Source organism: Dipodomys spectabilis, unplaced genomic scaffold (assembly GCF_019054845.1).
Source record: "Dipodomys spectabilis isolate Male_0828 unplaced genomic scaffold, ASM1905484v1 ptg000414l, whole genome shotgun sequence".
Classification (NCBI taxonomy): Eukaryota; Metazoa; Chordata; class Mammalia; order Rodentia; family Heteromyidae; genus Dipodomys; species Dipodomys spectabilis.
In genome coordinates, this window is record NW_024871091.1 from 2,747,144 (window position 1) to 2,768,207 (window position 21,064).

The 21,064-nt window shown below is 39.2% G+C and overlaps 1 protein-coding gene across 1 annotated transcript in view; it reads left to right on the plus strand.

The window, feature by feature from the left end:
- The first annotated feature begins 303 nt into the window (after positions 1-303).
- The window catches only part of Mcf2 (MCF.2 cell line derived transforming sequence), a 61,970-nt gene continuing 41,209 nt past the window's right edge, over positions 304-21,064 (plus strand). The window contains exons 1-6 of the mRNA XM_042667592.1: positions 304-624; positions 13,369-13,488; positions 14,239-14,355; positions 16,333-16,482; positions 19,657-19,790; positions 20,629-20,743. Of these exons, the coding sequence (XP_042523526.1) occupies positions 574-624; positions 13,369-13,488; positions 14,239-14,355; positions 16,333-16,482; positions 19,657-19,790; positions 20,629-20,743 (687 nt within the window). The 5' untranslated portion in view covers positions 304-573. The remainder of the gene's footprint in view (positions 625-13,368; positions 13,489-14,238; positions 14,356-16,332; positions 16,483-19,656; positions 19,791-20,628; positions 20,744-21,064) is intronic.

Genomic DNA, 21,064 nt, shown 5'->3' on the forward strand with positions numbered 1-21,064 from the left:
TTCTGTTCTGTTTTAGATGATTATCAGGACAAATAAGCAAGCCTTTCCTCAGGCTGAGATCCAGCATGAAGTGTGAAAAAAAATAAAGAATTTAAAATTATAAGTCACAGTCCTGGGGAAGATCAAAGGAAAAGATCTCAGTTAATACTACCTTCACAAAGATTCTTAGCATTCCACCTTAAAAATCCAACTGCGCAGTAGAGAAAAACCAGTCCCATCCAGATTGTTCTTTGGAGGGGGAGTGGATTTTATTTTTTTTCCTTCACACTTAGTGGGAATGCCTGATCTTCGGGAGCCGTCCAGCCCCAGCTAATCCACCAGGTTCAATCAGGCTAAGTAGTTGGGGAATGTGTCAACTCTGAATTACAATGAGCAGCAGGAAAGGAGCTGTCAGCTGACTAATCAGGGATAGTGGATTTTTGTGCGGCGGCGCCGCTGCAGCAGTGGTAATGGAAGCAGCTACGCTAGCTTTGTTTGGTGGAGATTTTTGGCTGCCGTTTTTAAATACCACCCAAGAAGCAGCTCATATTTCATCAGTGAGCCATTGACAATTGGAAAAGAAGAGTGTAAAAGATGGCAGAAGCGAATCCCCCGAGAGGCAAGATGAGGTTCAGAAGGAATGCGGTAAGGGCTCTGCCTGCAGTTCTGGAAAGCCTATTCCCAAGTTCAACTGCAGAGATGCTGCAGCATGGTGCACATTCCTGCCTGAGTGGGGCTTTTAAGGACAGAATGGAGTCTTAGGTTTGCATGGATCGCTTTGATGAGCTTTACTGAGACTGGCCAAGGGTAATTGAAGGAAGTGGAAGAGGTCGAATTTCATTTCACAATCTAAATGCCATCAAGTTTAGGAGAGAGCGTTGCTAGGCATGTTATTCATTGAAGAGTGTATTAATTTTTGAGTCATTTGGCTTCGTAGTTTTAAATCAGGAGTTAAAATAATACCTACTAAAAGGATTCATGCTTTCTTTGCCTATGGTCAAGTAGAGTGTAGTCAGAAGCGTGGCAGATCTGGACATGATTTCATCAGCACTTAGAAAAACATTCGTGGATATCACTGTAGAAGTAAAAAAAAAAAAACCACTTAAACATCAGTAATGCTGTATAATCTTTACGGTTGCAATTTGTCTCTGAACTTATACTTTAAAGGCATGAAATATTATTAGCTTGTTGACAACATTTTTCTTTTTCTTTTCTTTTTTTCTTTTTTGTCAGTTCTGGGTGCTGTCCCTGAGTTTTCTCGCTCAAGGCCAGCGCTCTACCACTTTGAGCCACTGCACCACTTCTGGTTTTCTGGTGCTTAATTGAAGATAAGAGAGTATCAGAGACTTTCCTGCCAGGGCTGACTTTGAACTACGATCCTGAGATCTCACCCTCCTGAGTTGCTAGGATTATAGATGTAGGCCAGGCAACATTTTTTGTTGTCATTTTTTTTTCTTTTTTTTGGTGCCAATCCTGGGGCTTGAACTCAGGAGATGAGCACTTCTTGTGAGCTTTTATGCTCAGGGTTAGTGCTTTACCACTTGAGCCACAACTCCACTTTAGCTTTTTGGTGGTTAATTGGACAGAAAAGTCTCATGGAAGACTCTTGTCACCTGGGCTAGCTTTGAACCATGATCCTCAGATCTTAGCTTCTTGAGTAGCTAGGATTACAGGTGCCCGACTCTTTTTTCTTAGTTTTCTTGTTGTTATGTTGGTTGTGGTACCTTTCTTTCTTCCTTCCTTCCTTCCTTCCTTCCTTCCTTCCTTCCTTCCTTCCTTCCTTCCTTCCTTCCTTCCTTTCTCTTTCTTTCTTTCTTTCTCTTTCTCTCTTTCTCTCTTTCTCTCTTTCTCTCTTTCTCTCTTTCTCTCTTTCTTTCTTTCTTTCTTTCTTTCTTTCTTTCTTTCTTTCTTTCTTTCTTTCTTTCTTTCTTTCTTTCTTTCTTTCTTTTTCTTTCTTTCTTTCTTTGTATGTGGTGGGGCTTGAACGCAGCCTGGGTGCTGTCCCTGTGCTCAAGCTAGTGGTCTAGCATGTTGAGCCACAGCTCCTCTTCTGGTTTTTGCGTGGTGAACTGGAGATAAGAGTCTGCCAGAGCTGGTTTGAACCCCAGTCCTCAGATCTCAGCCTCCTCAGTAGCTAGGATTACAGGAATGAGCTAACTATGTCCAGCTGCTTTTATCTTTGAAAGGAAAAGAAAGTGACTTACTTTGTATTATGAGCTCAAATTTGGAAACCTCTCCTTCGGATAACATTGCAAATACTCTTCTATCTAAATTTTCTCTCTGCTACTTTATTCATATACTAAATTACCCAGAAATGTTTTATCATGATATTTAGGTATGTTTTGGAGAAATGTTGAAATAATACCAGCTAATTTAATATCAAGTGGTTCATCCACAAGAATTTAAACAGATGGCTAAAGCCTTTTTTTTTGGGTCCGTCATGGGGCCAGAACTCTGGGCCTGGGCGCTGTCCCTCAGCTCTTCAGCCCAAGGCTAGCACTCTACCACGTGAGCCATAGCACCACTTCCGGCTTTTTTCTTTTTGCTTATGTGGTGCTGAGGAATTGAACCCAGGGCCTCAGGCATGCAAGGCAAGCGCTCTACCACTGAGCCACCTTCCCAGCCCCTTTTTGTTTTTCTTGAAAACTTCAATAGTGTTATCATTGGTATGGTTATAAGTTTGGTCTCACACTCAAAAAATTGAGACAGCACTCATATAAAAACTAAGAAGGTAAAAATTTGCCACTGGACAAAAACCTGACATTCTGAATCAAAAGTAGGATAAAGAAAGTAAGGATTTCATGGTTGCTGAATGACACTGAGTTTGAGTGGTGAGTAATTGATTTATTTTCTAATAAGGCTCTTAGCACACAACATTGTTGAAAAAAATTACAGGTAGGCCTGGCGCTTGTAATCCTCAAGCGTGTAGTCCTAGCTCCTCAGGAGGCTAAGATCTAAGGATCACAGTTCAAAGCTAGCCCAGGCAGGAAAGCCTGTAAGACTCTTATCTCCAATTAACCACCAGAAAACTGGAAGTGGCGCTGTGACACAAAGTGGTAGAGCATACAACTTGAGCAAAAGAGCTCAGGGACAGCGCCCAGGCCCTGAATTCAAGACTCATGACCACCACCAACAACAACAAAAGTTAAAGCTAGAACATGACTCTTTAGACATAATTGTGAATACATCTCTAGACATGGTTTGCTATGGTGAGAGTAATAGCTTTAGTCATTTAATGGATAATTTACAATGTATAAGAAATGTCTGTGTGTATGTATTTTTGCAATATTGTGTGGAACTGCCACTAGTGCTTTTGCTATCAAAGGTAACTGATTTAAGCCTACAGAAAGTTCCTGATTCCTTTCTGCATATAAAAGTTTTTTCCTCAGTGCCAAACTTAGTTTCATTTATATAAATTAATATGCACAATATTTTTTTTTTTTTTGGGTCCGGTTGTGGGACCTGAACTCTGGGCCTGGGCGCTGTCCCTCAGCTCTTCAGCTCAAGGCTAGCGCTCTACCACTTGAGCCACGGCGCCACTTCCGGCTTTTTTCTTTTTGCTTATGTGGTGCTGAGGAATTGAATTCAGGGCCTCAGGCATACAAGGCAAGCGCTCTACCACTGAGCCACCTTCCCAGCCCCATATGCACAATATTATATGCACAATAATAAACATGCAAATAAATAGGGCAGCAAGGTACTCCTTGGTTAGATGTATCTGGTACCGTGTTGCATATAAAAATAACTTTCAGTGATAAATCAGGAATGGCTGCTGGGGTGGTGAGGATCTCTCAGTCTAGTAGAGGAAGGACATTATGTTCATAAATATTTTAAGAGGACTTTTACAGGAGATGTCATATGTTTGGATCTTAAGTCTGAGTTTGTTTCTCCTACCTTTCCTTGATTCTTTCCTTTGATTTTTTTTTCTCTTGTAAATGACTTGTTTTGAGGGTTCTAAGAAGAGTTCTCCTTAAATGCACCTGGTGGTCTTAGTTGTGAAGACTAGAAATGTAGAGACTGCCAGGTTTGCCAGATTTGAGCAGAGTGAAAAGTATAACCCACTCGTAGGTGGTGACAAAATGGTTTGACTTGGAAGGATTTCTGGAGTTGGCTATAATCCTGGAGGCCATGATAGGGGTAAAAGAATAGAAGTCAAAGTTCAGGGACATGATTGAACTTGATACTTGGTTGAAATTGCAAGGATTGTAGCTGAGTTTGATAAGTAGGAGGTAAGGAGAGATACATGTGACAAAAGGGACAAACCACAAAGAAGTATTGCTGGGGACCGTCCTGTGCCTGAGCTCACAGGACAAGACAGTGAGTCACATGTGGTACTGTTTAAGAGTGAAGATATTGGGGGGGCAAATGTGGGAGTGGTTCATACCACTTCTACTTGAAGTCCCACAGTTTTCCCCAGCATAATCTGCACAGATAGTTCTGACTGTATCAAGGTCACTCATGAGGCAGCGTCTCACCATTATATTCTTCCATGAGTGCATTATTACTGTTTCCATTCAATGGCCCTAATGCTGCAGAACTGTTTTCTATACCTTGTTTCAAATGCTATTATTGGCCCCATTTTGTAGGTCAATGTCAAGTCCTCGTCAAGGGCAACTGATGACTATTGAGTGTGCATTGAATGTGTGAATGTATGTATCTTATTGTGAATGCTTACAAAGCGTGCTTCAGGTTGCTCATGAGTAAGAGGGGGTAAGACCTGCTTTGCTTCAGTGATATGAAAGCTAAGTGGAATAGTGTATCTGGGAGGCTAGACATGTTTCCAGCGAGTTTCCATGAAGGGTCTCCTTTATTGTTACTGCCTTTCTTTGTCCTAAAGGTTAAAAGGAATATAAATTAATTATTCCTGTGAGTAAGCAAGGCAGTTTATTGATTTTTTTTAATTTAAAAATATTTTTGTGTCAGTACTGGGACTTGAACTCACAGCCTAGGCACACTGTCCCTTATCTTTTGTGCTCAAAGCTGGCACTCTACCACTTTAGACACAGCTCCACTTCTGGCTTTTTTTTTTAACTGGATAATTGGAGATAAAAGTCGTTCTGATTTACCTACTCAGTCTGGTTGTGAACCTCCACCCTCAGATCTCATCTTCTCCTGTAGCTAGGATTATAGGTGGGAGCCAGTAGCCCCCAGCTGTGTAAGGCCTTTTAAATAATATAAAACCTAGACTGAATGAAGACTTACATATAGGATGGATGGATTGCCTCCTTTAGATGCCACCCAGGAAGAATCTTAAATTGCTTTATGGAATTTGATAATGAAATGACATGTCAAGTTTATACGCATCATGGTTGTTACTGCTCCAAGATCATGTAGCTGGTCATGGAGGAATGGGTGTGAAGAAAAGCGCGGGCATCTCTTTTCAAAGAGGGAAAGGTAATGGGAAGCTTACTTTGTGCCAATTTCCTTGATGGACCAATGAGAGCTCTTATATAGGGCTGAGATAGGACAGTTGAAGTGTTTACACGTGGTCTGCAGCGTCTGTGATGTGGCAGCGTATTTTTAGTGGTGTGCCTTTAAGCAATCATGTGGTGGAACTAAAAAAAAAATGTCTACATGAAGAAGCTCAAATCAACATTGATTTATCTCTCGTGTAAAGCCTCAAAAAAAAAAAAAAAAAGAAAGCAAGCAAGCAAGGCTGCCCCTTTGCTTTTTGGACCAGTTTCCCCCCATCCCCCAGTGATTTATGGTTTTAGAATGTGGAGTTTGATTTTGGGGAAAATAGCAACTGTGCTTTTTCATGTTTATATAACCATACAGATTACAGATTCTTAAAGCAGCATACCAAAGCAGTTGGAAATGTAATATTCTCAAACCACAATGGGAAAGCTCAATAGTTGTGATTTATATGTACTGATACCATGTGGTGATTGAGAGTTCTTTTAAATCCTAGCTTAAAAGGAGTGGCATTGATCAAGATGCATTATAACTCACAAACTGACTGGTGGAATTGAAATCCCTTTGTACAACTATTTAAGGATAATCGAAAAATAAAAACAGTAAAATAAATTGGATTATTTTCACTTATACAAATATATGGAAAGTTTCAGTTGCATAAATTAAAATGTATAGAGAAAAAGCACTTTCTCTTTGTACCTATAAGTGTGTAGATGAGTGCAAATTAGTCTTACATTTGTGTGGTCAATCTGATTAAAATTTCTCAAGAATTCTCTGTCTCAGCTAGGCAATTATGGTCAGCAATCACAGAACGATGCATGGCTATATTATTCATATTGGCCCTATATACATATATGAAGAGTTTTTGTTCATAGGTTGTATTCTGACAGAGGCCAAATGTGTTATATTTACATTGTGTAAATAAAGGCTTCACATAAAAATTTGGGTTTCTTGGGGCTGGGAAGGTGGCTCAGTGGTAGAGTGCTTGCCTTGCATGCTCGAGGCCCTGGGTTCGATTCCTCGGCGCCACATAAGCAAAAAGAAAAAAGCCGGAAGTGGCGCTGTGGCTCAAGTGGTAGAGCGCTAGCCTTGAGCTGAAGAGCTGAGGGACAGCGCCCAGGCCCAGAGTTCAGGCCCCACGACCGAACCCCCCAAAAAAAAAAGAAAAAATTTGGGCTTCTAATTTTTCTTGTGAAACCAAAGACTGTATTGCTTGACCCAGTTTCCCACATTATAACATTTGGTGTGAACTGACTCATATGCACCCCTGTTTTGGATGCTACCAGTTCCTTACAGTCCTTACCACTTCTGGCTGTTTTGAAGAAGAGTGCCATTTGCCAGTTTCCCTTACTTAAGCTCTACTTTAGTTAGAAACCCCACTCATTTCCATAATCTCCCTGACACTTAGAATTGTCACCTTGGCTTTAGGTTTGGAATTTCAACCTTGAATTTGATCCTTGTGTCAACCCCACCTCCATGCACTTCCAAGTACCTTCTGTTGATCCGGGATCTACAGTCCGTTGCATCTGACTTTGAATTCTGTTTCTTAGAAGCTATAAGAGGTTGAAAATGTACTTAACCTTCCAAAGCCTCAGTGTATTGTTTTCTACTGCTGCAGCAACCAGTTTTTAGAAATATAGTGGCTTAAAAATGTATTGTTAAGGTTTTGGAGGTCAGAAGTCAATATTAGTCTCAACGGGCTAAAAGCAAGGAGTCAACTGGGCTGGCTGGGTTCCATCTGGAGGATTGGGGAAGTTATTTCCTTAACGCTGTGCGCATTCCTTCAATTGAGGCCCTGCAAACACTGTGACCTCTCTCATCACATCTACTTTTCCTCTACTATAGATCTGGATAATCTCCTTATATCTGCTTATATTTCCATATATATATGTACACACCATATGCTATATATTATAATATACAGTCTATCATATGTTATAGGATGTATATTATATAATATATCATATGATCTATCATATATTATATATTATATATCATGTATAGTATACATCATATCACATATTATACTATATAAAATATCATATATATATATCCATACATGTGTTGTCCGTATCAAGAGCACATGGCTACAACCTCTATTCTCATGTAGGGTAGCATGCTCATATGTTCCTGGGTATAGGGCATGGTAGTCCTAGTGCATTATTATTCACCTTACCACATTCTTTTGCTCACTCATTGTGGAAAATTAATAAAAATCAAATCAAATTCACACAAATGCTTATTAGCACACTGTAGTCTTATTCCTTAGCAGCACAATCCTCACAATAAGCATTCAATAAATGCAGTATACTCATCCTTGCCTTCTTCCCTTCTCTTAAAGCTTTGGCAGTTCCTGAATATATGTGAAATAATGAATATGATAATATAAACTAGAAATAATTTTTTGTTGTTGTTTAGAAGAGTATCTGTGAAAAGTAGTCATGTGATCGTGTATAGTCACTTGTAACATGACAGGTAAGTGCCAGTTCGGGTCTGAAATGGATGAATGAAACTGGGTTTGAAAAATAAAATGTATCAGATTTGCATGTGGGCCAGAGGATAAAAACAATATACCTTTTCAGGTGCCCCTGGCTCACACCTGTAATCCAAGGTACTCAGGAGGCTGAGATCTGAGGATGACTGCTTGAACTCAGCCTGGGCAGGAAAGTCTATGAGATTCTTAACTCTGATTAAACATCAAAAAGCCAAAAGTAGACCTCTGCCTCAGGACCAACACACACACACACACACACACACACACACACACACACACGCGTGCGCGCGCACACACACACACGCACTCACACACGCGCGCGCGCGCACACACACACGGAGAGAAATACCCTTGGTATTAAGCTACATGCTTTACTTCCTAAAATAAATAATAAATAAATTAGTGCCATTAGTTATTACCTGTTTAGCTGTTGCCCTAAATTGGCCACTGAATTTCAGTGGAGCTATTAGATTAATAAATATCAATAAAAATAATTTCAGAATAGTTCTGTAATGAAAAACTTTGTAAGCATAATTGCCCCCAAAATAAATGTTTTCAGTTTTTAAAAATGCACTTTTTGCAGGTTATGTATTGATGGACTCATGCCTTTGAGCCTACATACTTAAAAAAATAAAAACTTGAAGTTTAAAATTTATATCCCTTAAAGAGAATAGGACATGTAGGAAATGGAAAGACCTAATGAACTTCCTTCCACATATATTCCTTGAGCACAACAGCCATTAGCTGTATGAAACCTTTTGCTTCCTTAAGGTTTCACTGCTCTTTCCAACCAGGTGCTTTGCCCATTGAGACAAAATGTTTTGTTTTGTTTTTTTTTTAATTTAATCACTTGTGGGAATTGAACCTTGGGCAAGCTAGGCAAGAGCTTTACCATTCACCCATCACTCCAGGCCCAACTATATATACGTATGTATGTATGTATGTATGTATGTATGTATGTATATATGTATATTCTCTGTCCTGGGGCTTGAAGTATGGGCCTGGGCGCTGTCCCTGGGCTCTTCAGCTCAAGGCTCATGCTCTACCACTTGAGCCACAGTGCCACTTCTGGTTTTCTGGTAGTTTATTGGAGATAAGAGTCTCTATGCACTTTCCTACCCAGGCTGGCTTTGAACCTTGATCCTCAGATCTCAACCTCCTGAGTAGCTAGGATTACAGGCATGAACCACCAGCACCCTGCCCAACAATATATTTTTTTTGGGGGGGGGGTCCGGTCGTGGGGCCTGAACTCTGGGCCTGGGTGCTGTCCCTCAGCTCAAGGCTAGCACTCTACCACTTGAGCCACAGTGCCACTTCTGGCTTTTTTTCTTTTTTCTTTTCTGGTGCTGGGGATTGAACCCAGGGCCTCATGCATGCAAGGCAAGCCCTCTACCACTGAGCCACCTTCCCAGCCCCCAACCATATTTTTTCCCCAACCAACAATATTTTTTAAATTTTTTATTGTAAAGATACTATACAGAGGGTTACAGTCACATGAGTAAGGTAATGAGTACACTTCCCACTGAGCATTGTTACCCCCTCCATTGTTTTCCCCCTACCATCCCTTCCCTCCCTACTTTCCCCGAGGTTCTTTTTTTTTTAATTGTGATTAAGTGATTACATAATTTCCCAAATTTCACAGTATTGTGGAATAATGATGCTCATTTAAAGTCACAAGTTCATTCTAACTTTCCTGGAGCAAATTGTCTATCACAGTCTATAACATTTAATGGTGTACACATATACACCATACATGTGATCAGCAGCATGGGGATATTTAGTAGTGGTTCGACCAGATGAGTGGGAGTTCTTTGTTTCTTAAGTCCTGTTAATTTTGTTGTATCAGCTAACATTTTGGATTTAGCATCCACTTATCAGGGAGACCATGTACCATTTGTCTCTTTGCTCTTGGCTTACCCTGCTCAACATGATTCCTTCTAGCTCCATCCATTTCCCTGCAAATGCCATTATTTTGTCACTTCTAATGGCTGCATAATATTCCATTGTGTATAGATACCACAATTTTTGGATCCATTCATCTGCCAACCAACAATATTTTTTAAGACGTGCCCAGACATCTGCTTTTCAGGGTGAAGAGCTGCATGATGCCTTGCCTTTCTCTCTAGCATATTTCTCCATTATCTCTGTCTGCTCCACAGTATCATTTTCATAACCTTCTATACTGGGGCCTCTTTAAGAAGTGGACTAACAGCAGTAAATATGAGCAGGCTGCATCTAGGAATATACAGAAACAATCACAAGGAGGCCCTTCTATTTGTACAAATAATATGTTAATAAAAAATATAGGAGGATTTTCAGTGGTTTAGAGCACAGTTGTAGATGCAAACCAATCATGGTTTCACCACTTATACGTCCAGAAATTTTTGGAGGTTGTGGCAGGATAGAAAATGCAGAATTGCCACTGGAGACAATGGTCTACCTCTTTCCTAAAATTGGGTGGGTGATGATTTTTGAGATTTGTAGTTTATTTGGTTAAGCTTGTTCAGCATAGGGTAAACTAGACCCTCCTTTTCAACAAGCACAGCCAGTGTTTATTACTCTGGAGGCACAAGGGGTACAAGGGGAGGGCAGAAACGAGTATTTTAGGAAGATGGTTAGAAATGGGTAGATGGAGTTCATGGAATAGATTTCATCATCCATGAAAATGCAAACAGTCAAAATTAGTTAGCATAGAGTAGGCATTTAGAACATGATGCTTTGTTGAATTTTCCACAAAAATATGAAAACACATACAATGAATAAAGGATAGGGCTGGGAAGGTGGCTCAGTGGTAGAGCGCTTGCCTTGCATGCATGAGGCCCTGGGTTCGATTCCTCAGCACCACATAAGCAAAAAAAAGCCAGAAGTGGCGCTGTGGTTCAAGTGGTAGAGCACTAGCTTTGAGCTGAGGAGCTGAGGGACAGCGCCCAGGCCCAGAGTTCAGGCCCCATGACCCCCCAAAAAGAATAAAAGATAGTCTGCAATACATGGTGGTAGGGAAAGTAAGTATACACATGCAGAATGAAACTAGACTCCTGTCACTTATTATATAAAAGGTAATTCATTGCATCAAGAACCAAAATGTAAAACCCGAAACCTTGAAACTACTAGAGGAAAACGTAAGGGAACAATGAGATGTACAAATCATTATGTCAAAAAACAAACTTTACAACTTTGGTTGGGGCGGGGGTGGGGAGGGAATGGGAGATGGGAAGGGATGGGAAGGGGAAACAAAGGAAGAGGCAACAATGCTTGATAAAAAATGTACTCATTACCTTGCTTATGTAATTGTAACCCCTCTGTATGGTGTTTTCACAATAAAAAAAAAGAAAACATAAGGGAAACAGTTACATAAAGTGGTCTAGGCAAAAGCATAAGCCAAAAATAACCCACCAATCAACAAACAAAAGTAAGAACTGAGAGTACAATGAACTAAAAAGCTTCTTCCTCAAAAGACTACACATAGAGCTCCCCTATGACCCAGCAATCCCACTTTTGGAAATTCACCCAAGCGATCACAAATAAGGCCATACTAAAGCTACCAGAACAACTGTGCTTATTGCAGCATTGTTCTCCATAGCTAAGATATGGAACCAACCCAGATGCCCCTCAGTAGATGAATGGATCAAGAAAATGTGGTATATATACACAATGGAATTCTATGCCTCCATCAGAAACAATGACATTGCCCCATTTGTTAGAAAATGGAAAGACTTGGAAAACATTCTACTTAGTGAAGTAAGCCAGACCCAAACATTCATAGGTCCCATGGTCTCCTTTATTTGCAATAACTAGTATACATCTAAGATAATCTTACCAGACAAGTAGAAATGGTCAAAAGCTATGGACGTATGGCCATATAAGATGGTGCTAAGGGAAATGAACCCCAAGATAGGGACACAAGAGGTTTTATTTTTGTTGCTGTTGGTTTTAATGTACTTATAACGTACTATGTGATTTGTTTCTTTTGTATGTTCTTCCCCTGTTTTCACTGTATTTGATTCCGGTACCCTGCATCTTGTATATACATTTTTCTAACTTGGGGAGGGAAAGGGAAATAACAAAATGCTGGAATAAGGATACAGGTTGACCCATTGTAACAATGAGAGGTACAAGACACTATGTTAAAAACAAACTTTACAACCTGGGGAGGTGGGGGAGGGAGGAGTTGGGAAGGTGGGCAGGGAGGGGAAGGTTGGGGAAAAACAAAGGAGCAGGTAACAATACTGGAGAGGAAATGTACTCATTACCTTACTCAAGTAACTGTAACCTCTCTGTATAGTATCTTTACAATAAAAAATATTAAAATTTAAAAAATTGGATAAAAAAAGCTTCTACACATAAAGGAAAGTGTAAATAGAACAAAGAGACAACCTATAGAATGCAGGAAATACTTGCGAAGTATTTATCAGACAAAGACCTAATATCCCAAATAGATGAACAATTCAAAAGAAAAGCAGCCTGTTAAAAATAGAGAAATGATCCGAAAGAGATTTCTTAAAAGAAGTTATACAAGGCCAGAAAAGCTCATGAGACTCTTATCTCCAATTAACCACCAAAAAGCCAGAAGTGGAGCTCTGGCTGAAGTGGTAGAACACTAAGTTTGATCAAAAAACGCTCAAGAACAGCACCAAGGCTCAGAGTATAAGCCCTAGGACCAGGACAAAAACAATAACAACAGAAAGACCAATGAGTGCATGTTCTCTTTGGTGGACACTAGAAAAATTGATTGCATAGAAGTAGAAAGTGGAATAATAGAGATCACTGGATTCTGGGAAGGGGAAAAGAGAAGGAGCCAGACAGACTAGATAACTGGTACCAAAATTCAACTAGAGAAGTAGTTGTAATGTTCTGTAACACAGTAGGGCAATTTTAACTTCCTATAATGTAAATCATTACTAGTTGCAAATCACTTGGAATTAAAGAGGATGAAGATTCTTAATATTTAGAAATAATATTTCAGGAGATAGAAATGCTAATTTACCACTATTTGGTCATTACATATAGTATACATGTTTCAAATAATAATATTGTACGCCATAAATAAGCATGCTTTCATGTCAATTAAAAAAATCAAAAGTAAAATTCAAATCAAAACTAAATTTCAAAATGATGTTTTAGAGTCTAACTCTTTATTTTTTATTTTATTTTATTTTTTTCTTATGTGGTGCTGGGGAATCGAACCCAGGGCCTCATGCATGCAAGGTAAAACACTCTACCACTGAGCCACCTTCTCAGCCCCTGAGTCTAACTCTTTATAAGTAGGAGTGTACTTAGCAATGATTTGACCTGATAACCTTACATAGGTTTTTCTATTTCCATGTTTTTACATTGTATCAAGGTCTAATTTTTAAATGTTTGGTTATTGACTTTTATGACTTTCAAGCTTGTTCTCTTCAATTACATATTTTCTGCGTTGTGCCCAGTTGAGAACTCATTGTGTCAAGTTTTCTTTATTTCTTCTGTTCTTTCTTTCACAGGCTTCTTTCCCTGGGAACTTGCACTTGGTTCTGGTTTTACGTCCTACAAGTTTTCTTCAGCGCACCTTCACAGACATTGGATTTCGATTCAGTCAGGAAGATTTCATGCTCAAATTACCAGTAAGCTATTGACTCAGTGTTGTCCTTTAAATTCATGTGAACACTTTGTACCACGCTGTTAATATTTTACATGTGCCTATAGAGCATTTAAAAAGCCTAAAATATGTCTCACAAAAATGTCAATTGGAAATGCCCTCAAGCCTGCTGCTTGTAACTTTCATACAGGGCAATGTATAACAAAACAATTCCTTTAGAAAAGTGTGTGTTCTGTGTTCTGTACGTGTATATATCTTTCTGTGTGGGTATAATGAGTAAGATTTATTTTTCGTAAACACTGAGTGAATGTTTTGTTTTTGAACTCCCATGAACTCCCATCCTGAGCTTGTTCTGTGTACCACATTCTTTATTTTGAAAAGTTATTTTTATGTTCTTATTGTCAGGAGTACATTGCTCACAAATGTGGGTAGCATTGGACAGTTCACGCCTCCTGACAAATTATAATGCACTGCATAAAGTCATTTGTTGTGAACATTTTTTCCCCCAAAGCGTGGCCATTGGCCATAAAAAGTTTTAGACAAAGGAGAATTTTGTTTCTATGGAGATTAATTTTGCTTTACAGAGAAATGCTTAATATTTAGTTATTACCTACAGAAGGTAATACATACACATGTGGGCATGGAGACAGGAAAGACCTATTAGAGCCTCATCTAAAAGATAATGTTCTGCTGTCTGATAAAGTTCATTTTACAGTTTAACGGAGGGCATAACGTGCAGGCCAGTTAATAGTGTCTTTCTTGCTTATTTATATAGGTTGTTATGCTGAGCTCAGTTAGTGGTTTGCTGACATACATTGATGACAAGCAGTTAACCCCCGAGTTAGGCGGCACCTTGCAGTACTGCCACAGTGAATGGATCGTCTTCAGAAATGTATGTTGCTTTTGCCCTTACTGTAGAGTCTATAGTTCATTGCTAGCCTTTAAGTCTACTTCTTCAAGTTTTTCTTTCCTCTTTGGGAAAAACCTGATTTGGGGGTCTCCTACTTTTCAGGTACAAATATAATTCAATATTTCGATTTTCTTCCAAAGGAAATATCTAGAAATGATGAAGAGTCCCTGAGGATGGCAGTTGGAGGAGAGTTGTAGGAATATAAGGAGCTTTATTCTTTTCGAGCCCCTCCGGTGTCCACATAGTAATTTAAAGAAGTAAAGGGTTTGGATTCAAATCCTGGTACTGCTGATTTTAGCTCTATGACCTTGGGCAATTTTCCCAAGTATAAAATGGGACTGATAATATCTTATTGGCTATGGATTTTAGGAAGGTTAAAGGAGAAACAAACCTAAACTGTTTGATTCAGTACCTAGCCAATGGTAAATTCCCTATAAATGCAATGGATGCAATCAGTTTCATCATCTTAGTTAATTAGATTTCCAAATTTCCCAAGAGGTAAGCGCCTTGTGCTTCCCGGATTGAAGTCTATATCTTGACTTCCAGTCCCAGAGGTATGGCAACTCTTCTAAAAGAAATAATGATGCTTCATTAATCATGACGTCATGGCTGCATTTCCCTCACACCTAGTCCTCATTCAGCAGTTTATTTAATCGTTCATGTAACAGTTTATTCATTCATAAAAAAGTGTCTTGTCAACATTTTCAAAATTCAGCCTTTAATAACCAAGCAGTCCTAATGAAAAGAGCAGACACCTTGTGGAGAGTGGTAAAGTTGATAAAGTTTCTGCATTTCCCTCATGTTTCTGTGCAGTAGTTGATATTGGATATAAAGTAATAGCCTCACTTGCCATTTCAGGGCAAAGAGTCTCTGCGATGAAGTGTCAGATGTTGGCAGTACTTGCGATGAGTTGTTGGGATAGCTTGTGACTCATTTCCTTAGACTATCATCTTGTTTAGAATAGTAAGGCTTTTCATCAGTGACAGTAAACATCAAGTGGCTTCGTTGTTCTCACCTGTCTTTAGAAGTAGACTTACTATCCAGCAATTTTGCCAGTTAGAGTTTGATAAACACAAGGAAAACACTAGTCTCCAAGGGCATAAATAAATCTGTACACGACAACTTGTGTGTGTGTGTGTGTGTGTGTGTGTGTATGTGTGTGTGTGTGTGTGTCTGTGTGTATATATCTGTGTGTTTGCTGGTGCTGGGTTTGAATTTCGGGCCTTTTTGTTCAAGGATGGAGTTCTATCACTTTGAGTCACAGCTCTATTTCCAGCTTTTTGGTGATTAATGGGAGATTAGAGCCGCATAGATTTTCCTGCCTAGGCTGGCTTTGAACCTCAATCTTTAGATCTTAGTAGATAGAATTACAGGCATGAGCTACTGGCACCCAGTAGTACATGACATCTTTAAGAAATAGTTCTCATGAGAATTTAAGTCCAGAAATTTAGAAAAAAGAAAAGACATGGAAGAAGACCTTTAATGTTGTTTTTAGTTTCTTAGAGGCTTAGGCACAGAGTTAGAGTTGATTGCCAAAGGTAACACCGAATTTTGGTAGCAGAGGAGAATTCATACCATGTATCTTTTCTGTGATACCTGCATACAAATCAGTACAGTGTCAAATGTAGTTCTGTGTGTGTGTGTGTGTGTGTGTGTGTGTGTGTGTGTGTGTGCCAGTCCTGGGGTTTGAACTCTGCCTGAGTGCTCTCCCTGAGCTCCTATTGCTCAAGGCTAGTGCTCTACCTCTTTGAGCCACAGTGTCACTTCTGGTTTTGTGGTGGTTAATTGGAGATAAGAGTCTCTGACTTTCCTACCTGGACTATCTTTGAACCTTGATCTTCAGATCTCAGCCTCCTGAATAGCTAGGATTACAGGTGTGAGCCACTGGCACCTGGCCTAAAATCTAGGTGTTGGTGTTTTGGGTACAGGTTTCATGAAAGATTCACTGGCTTTTTGCAGGCTATAGAAAATTTTGCCCTCACAGTGAAAGAAATGGCTCAGGTATTACAGTCCTTTGGAACTGAACTGGCTGAGACTGAACTACCAGATGACATTCCTTCCATAGAAGAAATTCTGGCAATCCGTACGGAAAGGTACCGCCTGTTGAAGGTATGTGTCCATTTCACACCAATTGTTACCCGTAAAAGATATTTATGTATTATATTTCAAAAACAATATGTTACAAGAGAAGAATGTACTGTATTTGTTAAATCTGAGGCTGCCTTGTAAATGATGCATTGACAAGCTGTTTATTTCTGAATATACAGTATCTCAGAATAAGCAATCTATAGTTATTTTTTAAGTCATGTATTCTCCCATGAAATGCTCTTTCCTTTGGAAGGCAAGGGTGAAAGTTAAGAGTTGGATAGGTAATCTGTTTGATACAATATGAAATGGGAGAAAGAACACTTAATGCAGAGTCGGGATGCCTGGTTTATTTTGTCTCTACCATGGACTAGTGTTGGAATCCAGGCTAGCATTGCTCAGTTGATCTCAGTTGATCTCTTTTTTGTATATATTTTTTATTGTAAAAATACTGTACAGAGGGGTTACAGTCACATGAGTAAGGCAATGAGTACATTTCCTCTTGAGCATTGTTACCCTCTCTTTTGTTTTTCCCCAACCATTCCCTCCCTCCCCACCTCCCCAACTCCTCCCTCAAACCCATCCTGAAGTTGTAAAGTTCATTTTCAACATAATGTCTTGTACCTCTCATTGTTACAGTGGGTCAACCTTTATCCTTATTTCAGCATTTTGTTATTTCCTTTCCCCGCCCCAAATTAGAAAAATGTATACACAAGATGTAGGACACTGGGATCAAATACAGTGAAAACAGGGGTTATACCATGGGGGAAGAACATACAACAGAAACAAAAAAAATCACATGTTGCATTATAAATACATTAAAAAACTACAGCAAGAAAGGTAAACCACTTGCATCCCTATCTTGGGGTTCATTTCGGTAAGCTCTCTTTATTTAATTGAAAAGGTGATGAATAGGGGAGTCACAGTTACATAAGTAAGGCAAAGAGTACATTTGTTTTTAAACATTGTTACCCCATCCCTCATTCTCTCCTGCATACCCCTCCTTACTCCCCTCCCTGCCAAGTTGTAAAGTTCCTATCCAATACAGTGTTAAGTAAGTATCAATGTTGCTTTGGTTCATCCTTTGTCCTGCTGTTTCTGTGATTCCCCTTCCTTTCCACATATTGCATTATCTTATATGAAAAACACGAGGCACAAAAAACTAAGAGAAATGAAAAATAAAAGAACAAACTACATATGGGGTGTAATAAGAACCTCTTGTTTCCATATATTGGCATTCATGTTGATGCACTTCATTATATATGGTCCTATGTACTAAGCAATTGGGTTATTGTGATCCCCTGTTAAGAATATCCTAGACATATTCTAGTTCTTACAAATGAGGGAGATCATGCAACCTACTTTTCTTTGGGTCTGGCTTACTTCACTTAATATAATTTTTTCCAAGTCTTTCTATTTCCTTGTGAATGGAGCAACGTTATTCTTTCTGATGGAAGCACAGAATCTTCTACTGAGGGGCATCTGGGTTGGTTCCATAGCTTAGCCATGGTAAATAATTCTGCAGTGAACATCATCGTGCTGGTAGGTTTAGTGTGGTCTTGTTTGTGATCATTCGGGTTAATGCCTAGAAGTAGGATTTCTGGGTCATAGGGGAGCTCTATGTTTAGTCTTTTGAGGAATCTCCACACTGCTTTCCAGAGTGGCTGAACAAGTTTGTATTCCCACCAACAGTGTAGTAGCATTCCCTTTTGGCCACATCCTCTCTAGCATTTTTTGTTAGTTTTCTTGATAATAGCCCTTCTAATTGGGGTGAGGTGGAATCTCAATGTTGTTTTGATTTGCATTTATTTTATAGCCGGAGATGTTGGTAAGCTCTTTTTTCCCCCTACACAATAATGCTGCTTGATGTTTCCTAGCATATACAGGAATGAAAAATTGATTTTGTTCTTCTATTCAATACTGTCTGGATTGCTGGGTTTGGGAGGATGTGGAAACACAATGTTGACAATGAGCAAGTGCTTTTATAGTCACTTTCCTCAGAAAGTTTAAGAGCAATCTGATAAAGTACCCAGCATCTGGGGTTGGAAGTGTGGCTCAGTTAGAGTAGAGCACTAACTAATGAGCAAATGCGTCAGGTACTGAGTTTGGGTCCCAGTCTCAGACTTAAGAAAAAAAAGTACCAAGCATCCAAGTACCACTCTTGTTCTTCATGGGAGGATGATGCTGGGTACACTGACAGCTTTTCCTTCTCGGTAGAGTGATATGTCTTAGCTAACAAAGAGAGACATTGTAATGATTTGAATCACAATCTGAAAGTAAAATTCTGTCCAGGAAAAACAAAGCAAAACATAAGAAAACAACAGCAACAGCAATCTCTGGTTGCTCACAGAGAAGAGATGTCAGGCAAGTGGTTTCCCTTCCTTTGAGCTTTGCTTAACTCCCCTTCTGTGTACAATGCAGAGCATGATTGATGATGATGATGATGATGTAATATACAGTCATTCCTGGTATTCAGTTGTTGCAGAGATAACATGAGATAAAGTATACAATGCACATACAATGGTTGTTAACACATAGCTGGTGCTTTATCAATATTAGTTCTTTTGGTTTTTGGTAGTAGGGATTAAACTCAGGGCCTCACACATTCTACTACTCAGCTACAGACTGCCAGCCACTCCTGCCAATTTTTTGCTTGCCATTTTAGAGGTTCCTTGGAGCTCCTGAAGAAAATATTAGACCATTGTAAGATGCGTGAAGAAGGTCATGTACTTAGACCAGTCTCTAAACATCAGGTCTGATACAGTGGTATATACACCTGAAGTGAATTAAACCCAATGTGAAGTTATCACATAAGGCAGACAGTATTTGGTAACATTTAAGGATTAGTAAAGATGGGCCAGAAATTATTTCTGAGCATGCATTACATGTTAGGTATGCTACTAAGGTCATCTTTATTTGATTCATACTGCTTTGTTTCAGCACAGTAAAGCTATTAGCAGAATAGAATGGAACTTGCCATCAGTGAGAGGAGGCTAGAAACAGCATGTGGAACCTCTGGCTGTAGGTAGTTTATGAAATGTGATTGCAGTATCTATCTGTAAGGCAAAGACATCATGGATCCTCATAGCTGTGGGACTTCATTTCTATTGTGTGTGCCATACTATGTATTCCTTTTGTCTCTGGTGGTTCAAGGTACATGACTAACTGGCTAATGCATTCTGTTGTGCCTTTGGACAGAATGAAATTATGACTGTAACCAAAGAAGGACAAATTCTGCTAACAAATCTCCAATTACCCGCCACTGAAGGAGCTATCAGTTCAAGTCTTGAGCATCGACATCCCATTTGTGGTGACTGGCAAACTGTCAACAAGTAAGTAGTGCCTTCTTGGAGTTGCTTCATGTATATTTCCCCCCTCCAATATGAATATGTATATGTATATGCATATGTATATTTGGCTTGGTGACCTTGGCTTACCTTGTGATGATCTTCAGGTGTGTATATTTCCCTACATATGACATAATTTCATTCTTTAGGACTGAATGATATTCCGATATTTTTGCTGGAAAATTAAATGTAGACCTAAGTTGATGATGATTATGGGGAAATAAGTCTCAGAGGGACTTAATGGAATCAGCAGGAGGGAGAGGGAGAGAACAGAGGGTACTAATGACTGAAGAGGATTGAAATAAGTTATATATATATATATATATAGAGAGAGAGAGAGAGAGAGAGACAGACAGACAGACAGACAGACAGACAGACAGACAGACAGACAGACAGATGGCCATACAAATATACAATAACAAAACCCAGCAAACATTGTGTAAAAAATTGAAAGAGACAGGAAGTAGAAGGGGAGTTAGCGAATGTAATAGTAGATGTGAGGGAGGTGAGTTTGTTCAAAATATACTGTACACATCTATGGAATTATCACAATGAAATCACCTTGTATTATTAATGAATGCCAATAAAGTAGTGTAACATTTTTATTAGGCAAAATATAAATTTCAGGTTTTTCCTGCAGCCTGCTCTGTGTTAGAAGTATTTGTGAACCTCTGGAAATTGGAGATCTTTCTTCCAGCGGAACCAGTGTTGCACACTCTGAGACTTTGCCTGGAATTCTTAGTGTCTTAGTTTACCCGCATACCTGCTAAAGAGATGGCTGTTTTTACAGATTTTTTTTTAAAAAAACTTTTCTTTGTTTAAGATTGCTGACTCAAGTGCATGATATGGAAACTGCTTTTGATGGATTTTGGGAAAAACACCAATTGAAATTGGAGCAGTATCTGCAACTATGGAGATTCGAACAAGATTTTCAAACGGTCAGTTCAAATATTATCTTTGTCTTGAGGTTTATTATTTTAAATATAAAGTGATTTCAAGCTATGCAATAGCTTTGCCAAGAAATAATATTTACATCCTTCTTGTTTTTTAAAATACTAACAACATATGATCTAATAATGTCTTTTTTATGTATACCAGTACTAAGGTTTGAACTTAAAGACCACACACTCTCTCTTGGCTTTCTTGTTCACGGCTGGCACTTTACCACTTGATCCATACCTCCAGTCAAACCTTTTGCTGGTTAATTGAAAAGGGTTCCTGGGGTGAGTCTTTGAGCCTCCATCTTCCAGGTCTTAGTT